The 14412-nt window shown below is 37.8% G+C and overlaps 1 protein-coding gene across 17 annotated transcripts in view; it reads left to right on the plus strand.

The window, feature by feature from the left end:
• Positions 1-14096, plus strand: part of snap91 (synaptosome associated protein 91kDa) — a 78719-nt gene extending 64623 nt beyond the window's left edge. For 13 of the 17 annotated variants that reach the window (XM_012962769.3, XM_012962768.3, XM_012962775.3 and 10 more), the window contains 10 exons: positions 814-897; positions 2070-2150; positions 2961-3095; positions 6685-6834; positions 8136-8166; positions 8431-8542; positions 9331-9414; positions 9637-9738; positions 9848-9949; positions 12734-14096. In XM_012962769.3, coding sequence (XP_012818223.1) covers positions 814-897; positions 2070-2150; positions 2961-3095; positions 6685-6834; positions 8136-8166; positions 8431-8542; positions 9331-9414; positions 9637-9738; positions 9848-9940 — 872 coding nt within the window. In that variant the 3' untranslated portion in view covers positions 9941-9949; positions 12734-14096. 17 annotated transcript variants of the gene reach the window in all.
• The last annotated feature ends 316 nt before the right edge of the window (positions 14097-14412 follow it).

Here is a 14412-nt window from a genome sequence, read left to right on the forward strand (position 1 = left end):
ATCACTAACCTGCACTTACCCCAGGCTGGTACAGGTTTCTTCTAACAGGAACACCAGCCGGAGGTTTCAGATTAGTGATTACAATCAATGGAGTTACTAAACAAAAGGTGAAATATAAAAAAAAGCAAATAATAAAAAATTGCAAATAGTCACAGAATAGCACTCAATACATCATACTAAAAGTTAACTCTAAGGTGAACAACCCCTTTAAGAAATTTAGTAGAATATTTTGACCAACACCTGGGTAGACATTAGGGATGCACCAAATCCAGGATTCGGTTTGGGATTTGGCCTTTTTTAGCAGGATTCAGACAAATCCATGCCTCTGGTCAAACCAACTCCTAATCCTTAAAATGTAAAAAATTTTTTACTGCACACAAAGCACGTATGCAAATTTGGTTCATTATTTGGCCGAATCTATGGCAAAGGATTCGGACAGATCCTAAAATAGTGGATTCAATACATCCCTGATAGCGCCTTCTCACCCTAAGCCTTTTGGCTTAACTGTCCTCAGAGGAAGGCAGCATTATTCTAAAACCTGCTGGTAAAATTTAAGCAGACCCAACTCATGACTAAATTCTGACAGTATTGAATTAGGTTAAGGATATTACAGGCCTGCACTTTGCTTGATGGTACCAGAGCATTCCTAAAGACAGACAGTCTACAAAATAGCAATTTTACTTCTGTGCATACAGTTACATTTTAGCTAAGATCTGTTACTAGCCTTGTATCCATAAATATAATTATAACGACAGATGCTAAAGGTTGTATTAAGTTTTCCAGTCATGCTATATTCTTCTCTACCCACTATAGTCGACACTTTTGCAGCTCCTGCTGCTGCCCCTGCTGCTTCTCCTGCAAAGACGGAATCTTCAGCTGTACTCGACTTATTTGGGGGTTGGTATATGACATTTTTTTTTATCAAATAGTGTCTTTCCACTTCTCACCTGTATGCTTATTATATGGCCACTGTCCTAAATTACTTTATTATTATTAGCACCCGTTTATCTCTTTAATGTAATGGTTGAATTTGTCATATATCTTGTAATCAATATATATTAGTAATAGTGATAGACAACAGGCAGCCCTTTCAGATGTTGTTGGAAAGCAACATCCAGCACCCCAATGTTTCCCTTGCTACAGGGTACAAGAGGTTTAGTTTTGACATTAGGGGCACTATCTTTTGAGATCTATTTTTTACATTATTTTGCACAAATAAGTGCTTTGTGTATCATATATTTGTCCATATTGCTATTGACTAAACAGTAGTCAATAGCAATGCAATGTATCTTAAATAATACGTAAATTAATTATAAAAGTAACGATATGAGCTGAATATAATACTTTTAAAATCAATGACATAATATAGGTTCTTAAGTAAATGCATATGTGAGACACCACTGTGACAGTAATGACCCCTATGCACAGGGTGGTAGGGTATATTAGAGAAAAGTGAATATAAAATAAAGACCTTAATGTACAACTATCTTATATATTACTGTAATGCTAAATCTGTAAGAATTTTCTAGATCTAAATTACAGAAACGCACCGCAAAATGCAAAAAAATGCCCTTTTAAGGATTTTAATCCCCTTGGAAGGGGTATTACCATTAGAATTTAATCACTAGACCTTTGAACTATAGACACATACTTTCCTTGTGAACCCTACTGGGAAATTCCAGCCAAGCAATATGTTAGCTCTAGTGTGCTCTCATCATAATACTCTGTTTTACGGATATTAATTGAATGGGATTCTTTCTTCTTGGCGTAAGTTTCCTTTTAAGGATACAGTGACTGTACTAAATTAAATGTAAAACACAATTGTTTTAAAACACAATTGTTACATAACCTGGAAATTTTGGGGTGGTTACGAAAGATGGACCAAAGAGGATAGTGGTATATACAGTATGTCAAATAGTGACATCTTAGGTTACTCCTCATCTTTACCTTATCTTTCTAGGCTTTGTGATACTTGATTTTTTTCTTTATTACCCACGAACATAGGGCTAAATAAAATGTATTCTGAACCTCTCTCTACCTTCCTTGCTGCAAACTGGATTACATGGCAGATGCTTTCGGAGGAGTTGCCGAGCCACAACCAGCAGCCATGGCACCTACTAGTTCATCAGCTTCTGCAGACCTGCTGGCTGGTAAATTACTCATTTGTGTGATTCTAAAAAATGTCTCATCCAAAAAGAGGAAGTTCAGATCATGTTTAGATCATACAATCACAGTCAACGTTAAAACTGTCTTTCTCTCAATTTGTAGGCCACCAAATTCATCTTACATTCATTTACTCAGTGTCATCAGTGGCAGTATTATATTCCAGTAATTGATATATTTATCCTTTCTAAATCTGATTTTGTATATGGCAACTTTGTAAATGCAGATGCATTCAGATAAAGTAAGCTAAAGTCACATGGCATGAATTTAATAGGATGGCATGACTTAGCTGTACTGAGAAGCAAGGGGATGATCAGATTGGTAGATATATATACAAAGGGGTGCAATTTTATTATGCCTTGCAAACTTGTATTACATACATACAAGGACTGTAAAAAGTACATACCATTTCAAGCCTTTTAAATATTTATATATAAAATCATTTTTTTTAGCATTGTTTGGAAGTTCTTTAAATCCTGTGTGTTCTGGCCCAGACCTTATAAGATACAGCAGCACAGTGGTGGTTTCAATACTCACCTCCATCTGCATATAATATTTGTTTGTATTCTTTGCAGATATTTATGTAAAGAACAACGCAGGAAAAGCAGGTTTTATCTCCTACTTTTGATGTTGCCTATATTTTAAAGATTGTTAAACTACTAGAAGCATAAAACCTGCTATTCGGAGTAAAGTTTGACATTTTTAGCACCAGTTTGTCAATAAATCTGCTATCCTATTGTTTTGTTTGTTTACCTGAGCTCTGTGGCTTTGCTTATTCTGTTCTGCTAATTTTTAAGGATTTGGAGGCTCCTTCATGGCGCCCTCTCCTACGCCGATTACTCCAGCACAGAATAACCTCATTCAGCCAAGCTTTGATGCAGCCTTTGTCACAAGCCAGCCTGCCGCTTCCGCCAGTTCTTTTGATGCTTCAGGTATGTTGGCATGTCTCTCTGTCAGTAGGATATCCAGTCAGCTGAAGGAGGTCATGTTTATGTGAAGGGTGCCAGTGGCTGACCTGCAACTGCAAATTATTCCCCCTATGGTATAATATATATGCGTATTAGAAGTCACCTAGTACTTCTTTGCAGTTCTCGATAACTGCATTGGTCCATTTCCCCAGGAGCATTTGCTCCAGACTGTTCAGGTTAGTCAGATGACACTTATGCATCTCCACTTTCAAATAGTGCCATCGATTTTTTTTTTTTTAATTCACCTATACTACTTGTGCCATGTCTGTTTTTACTTTTTTTAATGTAAAAAAAAATGTGTTGAGTAGAACTTGACATGATATAACTCTATTGATCTTTGTCATATTATGTATGACTTTTAGCAGTGTAGTGGTGGAGCTTTTATAGGGATCTAAACTGTCTCTACCAGGCATAAGGTTGGTGTCTTATTCTCAGTCACAATAAGTAACAAGTAGTAAATAAAGGCAGACCATTAATTAAATAATCACAATTGCTGTATAGCAGGAATAAGCAAGGTTTGTCATGCCAGATGTGTATTTGGAAGAAGCTGTAGTTCTGCAACAGTGGGATTCTGGGGACCCGACACTTTTAAAGGGTTTTACATATCTTGAAAATAAATCTGGCAACTTAATGTTCACCAATTGCTGAGTGATCCTAAAATAGGGAAGATGTGGTTTAATTAATCTGTATATTGGGGTCCAAAGCTCACATAACAAGCATTTGGTTCAACATCAAATCAGTTCCATTTTTTGCTTCCAGTTTTTAACATTGGCCTAATATTGAATGTGCAGTATTAGATGTCAGCCCATAAGTAAGGGAGGTTTGCAACAACTTTTGAGATGGTACTGGCACAATAAAATAGTGAGGGTGATAAAACCATGCTACTTAAACAAAAGGTTTTATTTGTTCAATACCAAAGTGCTCAAAACCAAAGTGCGTTCCTACCACATTCAAATCACAGCCATGTGACTTTTTCTACTTCCTTCATGTCAAGATTCATTATTTCAGCCATGTTAGTAACTTTAGGCTCCAGAGCAATGTATAAATGTGAGTTAAATAAGTGTCATGGCAAAAACAATGCTCCCTCTGTTGGTGAAGGAACCTTGGGATAATGCAGATTTTTTGTGTTTTATTAAGTTGCTTCCCATTGCCAGCAGTTGGAATAGCCACAATTACTGCACACCTAGTTTTGTTTTTTTTTTACTTCAAATGTGGACGGAGACATTTCTGGGTGACCGCTGTGCACTTGTACTAGGAGGTACCCACTGAATAAAATACCTAAAAAATATAGTGGGTAATTTTATTATCAAAATAGAGAAAACATGGAAAATGGGTTTATCAATCTACATTAATTTTAACTGGAAAATGAAAAGCACATTTTTACACTATTCATTGTCACCTACCTTATTTTGCACGATGTACTCGCATGAGCTTATCCCTTCATTTTATCACACATAAAGCAAAGTGAATTAGTTAATTATTCCTCCAAAGCATGTGTGCATGGAATTCTGTTTTAAATAAAGAGCATATGAATTACTTGCTTATTGTTAAGATTGCAATGTTATCATGCTATCATTTTGTTTGTATTTTCTTTCATTTTGGCACTGTCCATGCTGGGGCTGCACTGCAATGTTACTGTATATATGGTGAGTCTTGCACTGATCTCTAGATAACCGCTCAGGGAGCTGCTCCTTTTTATTCTTATGTATGGTTCAATAGCTGTCTTACTGCATGCTGCTGTGTTCTATTGATCACTGAAGCCTGCTATGGAAAAAACAAGTTTGCAGTCTCTGGTAGTAGAAGTTGAATAGGGCTTTATATTTATATTTATTTTCTGCAAATTATTAAATTATTTGTTAGAGCTTTCCAGTGACCCATTGCAGGGTAAGGCACCATTTTAACTTAAAAAAATTATTTTAAATCCTTAAAAAAGCTATGGTTAACCAAGACCACAGCCAGTTACACCAAAGCACAACCCCAATCCAGTCCAGTTAGTATGCAGCATTATGCAGTTTACTTCAATTCAAAAAGGCATGATAGGAGTTGTAGTTATGTAACATCTGGGGTACTGAATGTTGCCTATGTCTGGCCCATAGTATATTAATTGTTACAGCTGGTCAAATGGGGAATCTGGAAGGCAAAGCATGTTTTATAGAGGACAGTGGGCCTTGGAAGGTCAAGCTTAAAGTTGATAAAGACACAGGGCACTCATAACATAACATGTTGTGTAGATAAGCACAAATTGAATCTGGTTCTGCTCCTGTCCTTTTCTCCCAGTTCTTATTGTTTGGCTGTAGCTTGGACATCTGTTGCGGTGGAATTTCCTGGGAAGGAGAAACGTGCTATGCCACCTTTCATACCTATACCAGGAACGTCAAGCTTATTCTGTAGAGCATAGTAAATCCACCTTAATAACACACTGGTATAGAACAATAATGTGCAATATACTGTGCATTCTTTATGTGTTTTTAAAGTCCAACTCTAGGATACTAGGCAACCGCATGTGGAGGGCTGCAATTTGTACCTTACTGTTATAGACTCAGTAATTTGAGGTTGTTATGCAATAAGTAGAGTATTTTAACTGAACTATTTATATTTGTGAGATATCCTTTTGTGGTTTCAAGTATAAGAGACCGATGCAAACAAAGAAATACCACAAATCCAAGTTTAAATGGCATCATTACATAAAGTTACAAAGACAATTGCAGGCTGCATGGGTTTGCTATAAGTTATGGCATTCTTGCACTGGAAGAATTTAAGTGAAATTCTAATTCTAGTAGAGATAAAAACTTGCAGGCTTAAAGGGACAGTATGCCATTATAAAGCATTTATTTGAAAGATGGGCTGTGTTCACTGAACTTACCTCCCCCATCATTTATAAACCCGGTAATTTGTTTAGAGCTCCCTATCTGACTTTAAGGGGCGTGATACACGGGGAGATTAGCTGCGCTGCGACAAATCTCTGTTGTCACGGGAGACTAATCTCCCCGCAATACACAGCGCTGTTTCCTCTCAAGGCAACTTTGGCAAATCGCGGCGCCGTGTATGCCATCCCACCGGCAATTTACATTCTAGCCGGTGGGATGGCATTGCGGGCACGACTAATCTCCCAGTGTCACGGCCCTAAAGGAACAAACCCCCTTCCTTCTCTAAGCAGCAGCCTTTGAGCAGCTCTCAGTGGACTGGTAATTGGCTTTATCAGGTCCTATGAAGTTTTTTAAAACTGGAAATGACAGGAAATGCTAAAGTGAAACTTGCTCCATGTTCTTGTTTAGTGACAGAATTATAGAAACCATAGATATTTCTTAATTAAAACAATAGGCAAAAAGTAAGTTCAGCACATGCCCTAGTCATTCAGCTCTTGTTGAAAAAGGGGGTATACTGTCCCTTAAATATTATACATGAACAACAAGTTGGTGATTGCAGCACTTCTTCCTTTCTGCTATTAGAAAAGACTACAAACAAACACAGAGCTGAAATAAAGTCAGGTTACTGTATGATTGTGTTGTTAATATTCAGATATTTAATTATTTTTCTCTCCTTTACTCTCAAGTGTTTGATGGTTTAGGAGACCTTCTCATACCAACTATGACCCCTGCATCTCAGCCATCATCATCTTTAACCCCATCAGCAGGGAATGCTGGAGCAGCAGGCAAAGCTCTTGGAAGTGACCTGGATTCTTCTCTTGCAAGTTTAGTAGGCAGTAAGTAACCTGGCTTCGTTCTAAATTCTTTAGTATATTTTGTGTGCCTTTGGGTTCCAGATTTGTACAGCTATGTTATGTAGGGCACACACTAAGTAAGAGATTACATTCTATTCAATTTTGTGCCAATATATGAGGGTATATGAAATGTCCTTTCTGTGCATGCAGTAGGTTTTATTGCTTTTGTCATATGAGGCTTCCCATCTCTCTAATAAAAGCTCAGCATCATTTTTTTCAAAACTCAAAATAGTGTAGCATGTTCTTACTGCCTCCAAGTGTAAATAAACGGTTAACAATTGCTAAATGGATAAAATGACCCAATATATTTTGTAGGGGATGTAGCTATACATTTATTTGGGGGTGGGGGGCATCTCTGTATAAGATGATTATTGTATTTCTAGCTGGCCTAACAGTACTACAATGGCAGCTATTGTCCTTTTTTCAGTGAGTGGTACAGTGGAAGGCTTCCCACACAGTTATTTGGCATAGTGGGTAAAGTAGGAAACATAAGCACAAAAAATAGCAACAAAATTTGTGCAAACTTTTAGAGACAAGTTTTTTTTTTTACATATCTTTTATTACTCATGTATGGTAAAAAATTACACATGCACAACAAGTAGGTGATTGCAGCAAAACATTCAAAACATCCAGAAGTATTTGCTGTGTGTGCATTGCTGCATTTCCACTACAATTTAATAAAGGCTTTCTGAAAGTCTTACGGAAGTTGCAACTCTGTTACTTAAGTGATATTGATGATTTGCAACAGGCTGTGATTTTTGAGTTGTAAATCATCTCCTCCAGCTTTAACCACAAGATGATCTTGTACACTAACATATGCCAAAAGAATTGAACATGCACTCATGCTCACTTCATGCAGCCCTATACTCATTACTTTCACAGATTCGGGCACTCATATGCCCATTTATTGACACAAACATCGTTTTTTACACAAACTGAAACTCAGTTTGAGAAGCTTAGAAACTTGTGGCAGTACTGAATTAACCATACTTAATGAACTCAAATTTAGGGTTCGGGTACTCTTCTAGAAAACCCATAACTTGACTAAATTGAACACCCTAAGTTCAGAAGTTTTTTTTTTTAACTTTTGTGATCATTAATGGACTTTGAGACTAGGGTGCCCCGAGGCCACCTCCTTTTGCCGTAAATCCGCAATCGCATTTTCTATATAGTATAGTTCATAGATTATCCTTGGAGCTGATGGGGCGTTGTTAGTCTTTTGTCTGATATTTCTCTTCTCTGCTTTAGTACAACAAAGTGTAACTGATTTACTTATTTTTCAGATCTTGGAATTGCTGGGACCACAGTTAAAAAGTAAGTGGCTCCTACGTCATTCAGTTAGATTTTCTCTTTTGCAATAAATTGTGGTGTGAATTTCATTTTAAAACACTTAATTTTAAACACTTGGTATGGCCAATGTTCTCCTTAAATCTTGCTCTGCATTCATGACTTTGCAGATTGTTTTAAACTCTGGAAATATATTCATTGTGGTAAATAATTACATGAATGAAAAATCATTAAACTCAAAATCATTAAATTCTCTTTTACTGATTGTTTTTTATTCTGCAATTTGCCTAGGGGTGATCTTCAGTGGAATGCTGGAGAGAAGAAGTTGACTGGAGGTGCCAATTGGCAACCAAAGGTAGCACCAGCCACATGGTCAACAGGTGGCCCATCAAGTTCCCCTATGGTAAGCCAACCTTTGTCATTTACCTTTTGCAACTGTAGCCCTGCTACTATATAGCTACCCCCTTTGCTTTAAATATTATATTTAGAGGGAATATATCATAAAAATTATCATAACACTTTCTGGTCTGATTTAAGAGAAGCAGGCTAAGCAATGTGCTACAGGCTGCATTTGGGAGCCTCCAGTGCCTACTGAGAAGGTCAAGAACTGAATATGGATAAAACAACCTTACCAAGAGAATGCAGCATGAGAATATTTTTCTGTATAGTTTAAAATGATTCCTCAGTTAAGAAAATGCAGGCACAATACATGTCCCTACATTGAAAGCACTAGTGCACACTATGAATGGTGCCTGCCTTGGCGCACACAGAGACGCTGGACAGTAGTCCTTGGCAGTTGACTATGGCTGCTTTGATGAAAGGAAGCTTATATTTGTATTTTTACAGTGAAAACAAGACATGGATTTTTAAACCTAGAGAGGAGGCTGTGTCATTTAACAAAGGGCGAGCAGGATTGTGAAGAACCTTGGGTGTTATCTGACTTTATTTTGACCTAATAATGACCAACAAAAACACATCATGCTCTGTTATAGCTCACACCCACCCACTGCCATTTTTGTGCAAAGGTTTGAGACATACAATCAAAAATAAATTATGTGACACCTATTTTGTCATGACATTTGGACAGCTTTCATTTAAATCATTATATTATTTTCAATTAATTTCATTAAATTTTTCAATCAAACTCTTTTTAAGCCAGTATAACGTTATGTTTTTCCTGTTTGTTTCTAGCAAGGATCTACTCCTCCTGTGAGTGGTGTCCCCCCAGCAGCAAGTGCTGCACCCAGCACACAGCCAGTTGCAGGGTTTGGTCTAGTAAGTGTACACTTGACCTTTTCATAAGTCTTTGTTTGCTCTATGCTGCCTATAATCCATTGTTTTTTTTGTGTATCTGCTAACCTCTCTTTTCTTAATGTATAGTTATGCCTAAAAAAGCCTTACCATATGGATGTGCTGTATGAATCCATTTGGTATATTCTCTTTTAATAATGGCTGTTCCTAAAGTAAAGTATTTTCAACTTGCCTTTGTGTCTTCAGCCATCTGGAACAGGGGTGCCAATGATGCCCCAGCAGCCAATGATGTATGGTCAGCCTATGATTAGACCGTCGTTTGGCGGAGCTGCTGTTCCCGGCGCACCAGTATGTGTCTCTTTCTTATTTTCTGTCAGTGCATGTGATGCTTCAGTGTGTTAGCTCTTGCCCCATGAGAATACTGAGATGAAATACATCATTATGTGCTCTCTTCTAGCTTTCACCAAGTCCTTCTCCTGCTTCTCAAAGTCCCAAGAAACCTCCATCGAAGGATCCATTAGCAGATCTCAACATCAAAGATTTCTTGTAATCACTTAAGGTAAGCAAATGTATTTCCGAGTTACAAACAATATAGAATTAAGGGAACAATTTTTTTCCCACAGCACCATGCAATGGTTAATCAACATACAAAGGGCTTTTACAACTTATGGAGACAGTTACAGAAAACTGTAATTAAAGTGCCTCAGGTCTGAGAGTCCCCTATAGATGGGCACTACAGACTACAATTTCATTTACATAAGATGTAGGGTTTGCAAATTTCATTCAGTGCCCTGGGATTTAGGTTTTTCCTTGTGGAAACTTACTTTCCCTGAATAGAAGAATTTGCATAAAGCAAAGCACAGGAAAAAATTCAAAAACTGTAGATTTTTTAAAATCCACATATCTGTTAGTTGTAAATGTAGATCTGTATGTGAAAAGTATCTGTGTAAATCTGTGAGTAACGCATATACCAAGTCAAGTAGAGATTGTTTATTACTAGCGATGCACTGATTCCTCTATTTTGGGATTCGAATCGAATCTGAATCCTAATTTGCATATGCAAATCATGACGAAGCTATAAAAACAACAGCGTGAGCAGTGCGCAGTGCAAAATGTTCAACTTCCTTGTTCATGTGACGAAATATCATATGATTTTAAGAATTTGGTTCAGCCAGGACCATGGCTTCGGCCAACTGCTGCTGAATCTTGGCCGAATCCTGAACCGAATCCTGGATTCAGTGCATCCCTATTTATTATGGTAAAGTAAAACGGACTAGATACCCCTGAGGTGACCAGCAGGTTTCTGACTGTCTGCTTTCCTTAAATGACAATATTAGCAATCCCAATAAAGTGTCCCTTTGCTGTTTCGAAATATCTCGGTATACAGTGTTCATAGAAATTGCATACAGATTCTTTGTGGAGGTTGCATATTTTATTAATAATCTAATGTAATCTCACCAGAAATTATCTTCCTAACACTTAGGGGCACATTTACTAATCCACGAACGTCTGAAAAGCGTCCGAATGCGTTTTTTTCGTAATGATCGGTATTCAGAGGGCTTTTACAACTTATGGAGACAGTTACAGAAAACTGTAATTAAAGTGCCTCAGGTCAATATTAGCAATCCCAATAAAGTGTCCCTTTGCTGTTTCGAAATATCTCGGTATACAGTGTTCATAGAAATTGCATACAGATTCTTTGTGGAGGTTGCATATTTTATTAATAATCTAATGTAATCTCACCAGAAATTATCTTCCTAACACTTAAGGTGGCCATACACGCACCTATATTATCGTACGAAACCTCGTTTCGTACGATAATCGGTGCGTGTATGGCATGTCAGCGAGCCGACCGATATCGCAGGAAGCTGCTGAAATCGGTCGGCTCGCCGATCGGCCAAGTTAGAAAATTTTGATCGGGCGCCATAGAAGGCGCCTGACCAAAATTCTCCCTTCAGAGCTGAATCGGCAGAAGGAGGTAGAAATCCTATTGTTTCTACCTCCTTACCTGCCGATTCAGCCCTGAATGGTGTGTGGCGGATCTGACGATGTTTCGTGCGACCGACGGTCGTACGAAACATCGTGAGATCGCCACGTGTATGGCCAGCTTTAGGGGCACATTTACTAATCCACAAACGTCCGAAAAGCGTCCGAATGCGTTTTTTTCGTAATGATCGGTATTCAGAGGGCTTTTACAACTTATGGAGACAGTTACAGAAAACTGTAATTAAAGTGCCTCAGGTCTGAGAGTCCCCTATAGATGGGCACTACAGACTACAATTTCATTTACATAAGATGTAGGGTTTGCAAATTTCATTCAGTGCCCTGGGATTTAGGTTTTTCCTTGTGGAAACTTACTTTCCCTGAATAGAAGAATTTGCATAAAGCAAAGCACAGGAAAAAATTCAAAAACTGTAGATTTTTTAAAATCCACATATCTGTTAGTTGTAAATGTTTTTTGCAAATTGTCGCGACTTTTTCGTAGCCATTACGACTTGCTCGTAAATTGTCGCAACTTTTTCGTAGCCATTACTCGTGCAGAGTACGAAAGTTTCGGATTCATTCAAGCTTCAGTATCGTGAGTTTCCTTGGGCCAGGTTGGAGCTGCAGAGTGCCATTGAGTCCTATGGGAGGCTTCCGAAATCATGCAAAGTCTGAAAGGTTTGCTCGCCGTTTACGAGCGCTCAATACGAAAAAGTCACGACAATATACGAGCAAGTCGTAACGGCTACGAAAAAGTTGTGACGGCGACGAAAAAACGCAAAAAATACGAAATAGTCGCAAAATATTAGTTTCCAATCCGATTTTTTCCCATTCGGGATTCGGTTTCGTGGATTAGTAAATCAGCCCCTTAGCATGTAGCCTTGTGACTTTATATGGTCCCAATGGGGGGGAGTACCTCATTCCATATGTAAAAGTACAAAAACTGTCATAAAGGACTAAAATTTAAAATTAAAAATGTATAAAAATGATTTAATTTATCTAAATAATATACAGTTTTAGCTTCTAGACTGTTTATTTTTGTTTTTAAATCTCATTGGTGAATAAACAGAATGAGGCAATTGTTAATAAAAGGTTGTTGGTAGTTTTCCAGTCAGAGCTGCCCTGATCTGAGAGCAACTAGTGTCCTGTTAAGCTGAATCTCCCCTGTTTTGCCCCCAGACTGACTTCACAGTGCAGATAATCCAACTGGGTGTGTTGATCAGTAGTCACATTGTACCTGCAAATTCCTCCAAATTCCTTTTACCAACCTTTCTGCCCCACTGCTCTCCGTCCATCCTGGCTAGACAATGCTAATCAATCAATTTTTTAAAATATATTTTCTTTTCTTTTTCTCACACAGATGCTATTTTTTTTTTGTGACAAGAAAATGTGAGTCTGGAGCCTATGAAGAACCGACTGCTGCTCAGAGTGAGCCACCAGTACCAAACCCAGTGCTTAGATTTTTTCTCTCTTCTGAAATGTGTAGCACAGCTGTGAAAGTAAACATTAGTCCTCTGTACTACCTTAGTCCTTCTCTGCTGCTCAATATCATTTTTTGTGCATTTGGGTTCCCTCTGTTTGCCCATTTCTGCCGCTGGATGTACCTTCCACATTCCTTTTTAGTGAGTTTAAGTATCTCTGCTGGGAACAGGATATGCAGCTACTGTATTGAATGCTGAGCTGTGTGGTGCAATGTGTCTGTGTATCAAAGGTTACAATGTACATAATGTTTGGACATCCCCTTTATCATTCTCTCTGTTATAAAATATTGTGTGATACAGGAAACACTCCAATACAAGCCCTATGTGTGTGTGTGTGTGTGTGTGTGTATGTGTGTGTGTGTGTGTTTGCTTGTGACCTACCCACAGGAATATCAATTTTGGGGGGAATTTTTTTTTTTTTGTGGTACTGTATATGTTTGAATATTTATAATTTAAAGTAATATAAAATACAAATTGGACCACATATTGAGCTCTGGGAGTGATCATATCTGGATGGAAAAGACATATCAGAACAAAATCAGGATTATTAATTTTTATTTAAAAAGGATCTATATTTTAATATTTTTCAAAAGTGTTTTTTGTTTGCTTTGCGCTTCCATGTTGGCCTAGCAAGCCGTTATTCATAATTGGGTTAAATGTGCTCTCGCTGTAGTATAGAGCAGCGGTAGGCATACTTTCCATTTGTCATTCAGTCTGTAGTATCTGTAGTCAGCCAAAGGATTTCTTTTCTTTTACTTTTTTTTTTTTTTTTAAACATTTTAAGTTTTATTGTCCCTTTAATGTGTGTATTTGCTTTGTGTTGTTTTCATAATGTTTTTTCGCCCCATCGTTTCCTGATTTCTCTGTAAGATTTTGTACTGTACCGTGCGTATTGTGCAAATTTGGCTTTGTTTCACACACCCCCGTTCTGTGCCGATAGCTTGGCTTGCGGTTTGGCGCAAAGAAAAAGGTCACTGTTGATCAGTGTTACAAGTGGCTTTGGCAGCTGTATGTAGATGTATGTCAGATAGGGAAGATGTTCACCTGTTGTCTTTCAAATTAACTATTTAATCAATGGTTGTAACTGAATTTACTGTGGGGGAAAACATACACTCTAAATGGGGGGGAGGGAAGAGTATTTAAAATCAATTTCAAAATGGCTTTCCTTTGTATCTTGGTTTAAAGACCCAGCGCATGTATGCCCTGTGAGATGCAATAAACACCTGAACAAAAGCAATCACACTCATGTCCTCTCTCTCTGGTTCTGTTCAGCTGAAAATGTCACATTTAAAGGGGAACTCCACCCAGACTTAAATCTTTTGAAAAGTAAATAAAATTTCTAGCATCTTTGTAATATACATCAATCAAAAAATATGCAGCCTGCCCTCAGCCTCCATCTTCCTAATTCCACAATTCCCTGCACATGTGATGTCAATAGGGAAAGGAACATCACAGTGCAATGCATTGTGGGTTATGTAGTTTCTGCATGCTGTCTGTTAGCTGTGGGGAAGTGTTTTAGTCCCTTCACCCCTGCCAAAATGTTAAATGATGCAGACAG

Source organism: Xenopus tropicalis, chromosome 5 (genome assembly GCF_000004195.4).
Source record: "Xenopus tropicalis strain Nigerian chromosome 5, UCB_Xtro_10.0, whole genome shotgun sequence".
NCBI classification, from domain to species: domain Eukaryota; kingdom Metazoa; phylum Chordata; class Amphibia; order Anura; family Pipidae; genus Xenopus; species Xenopus tropicalis.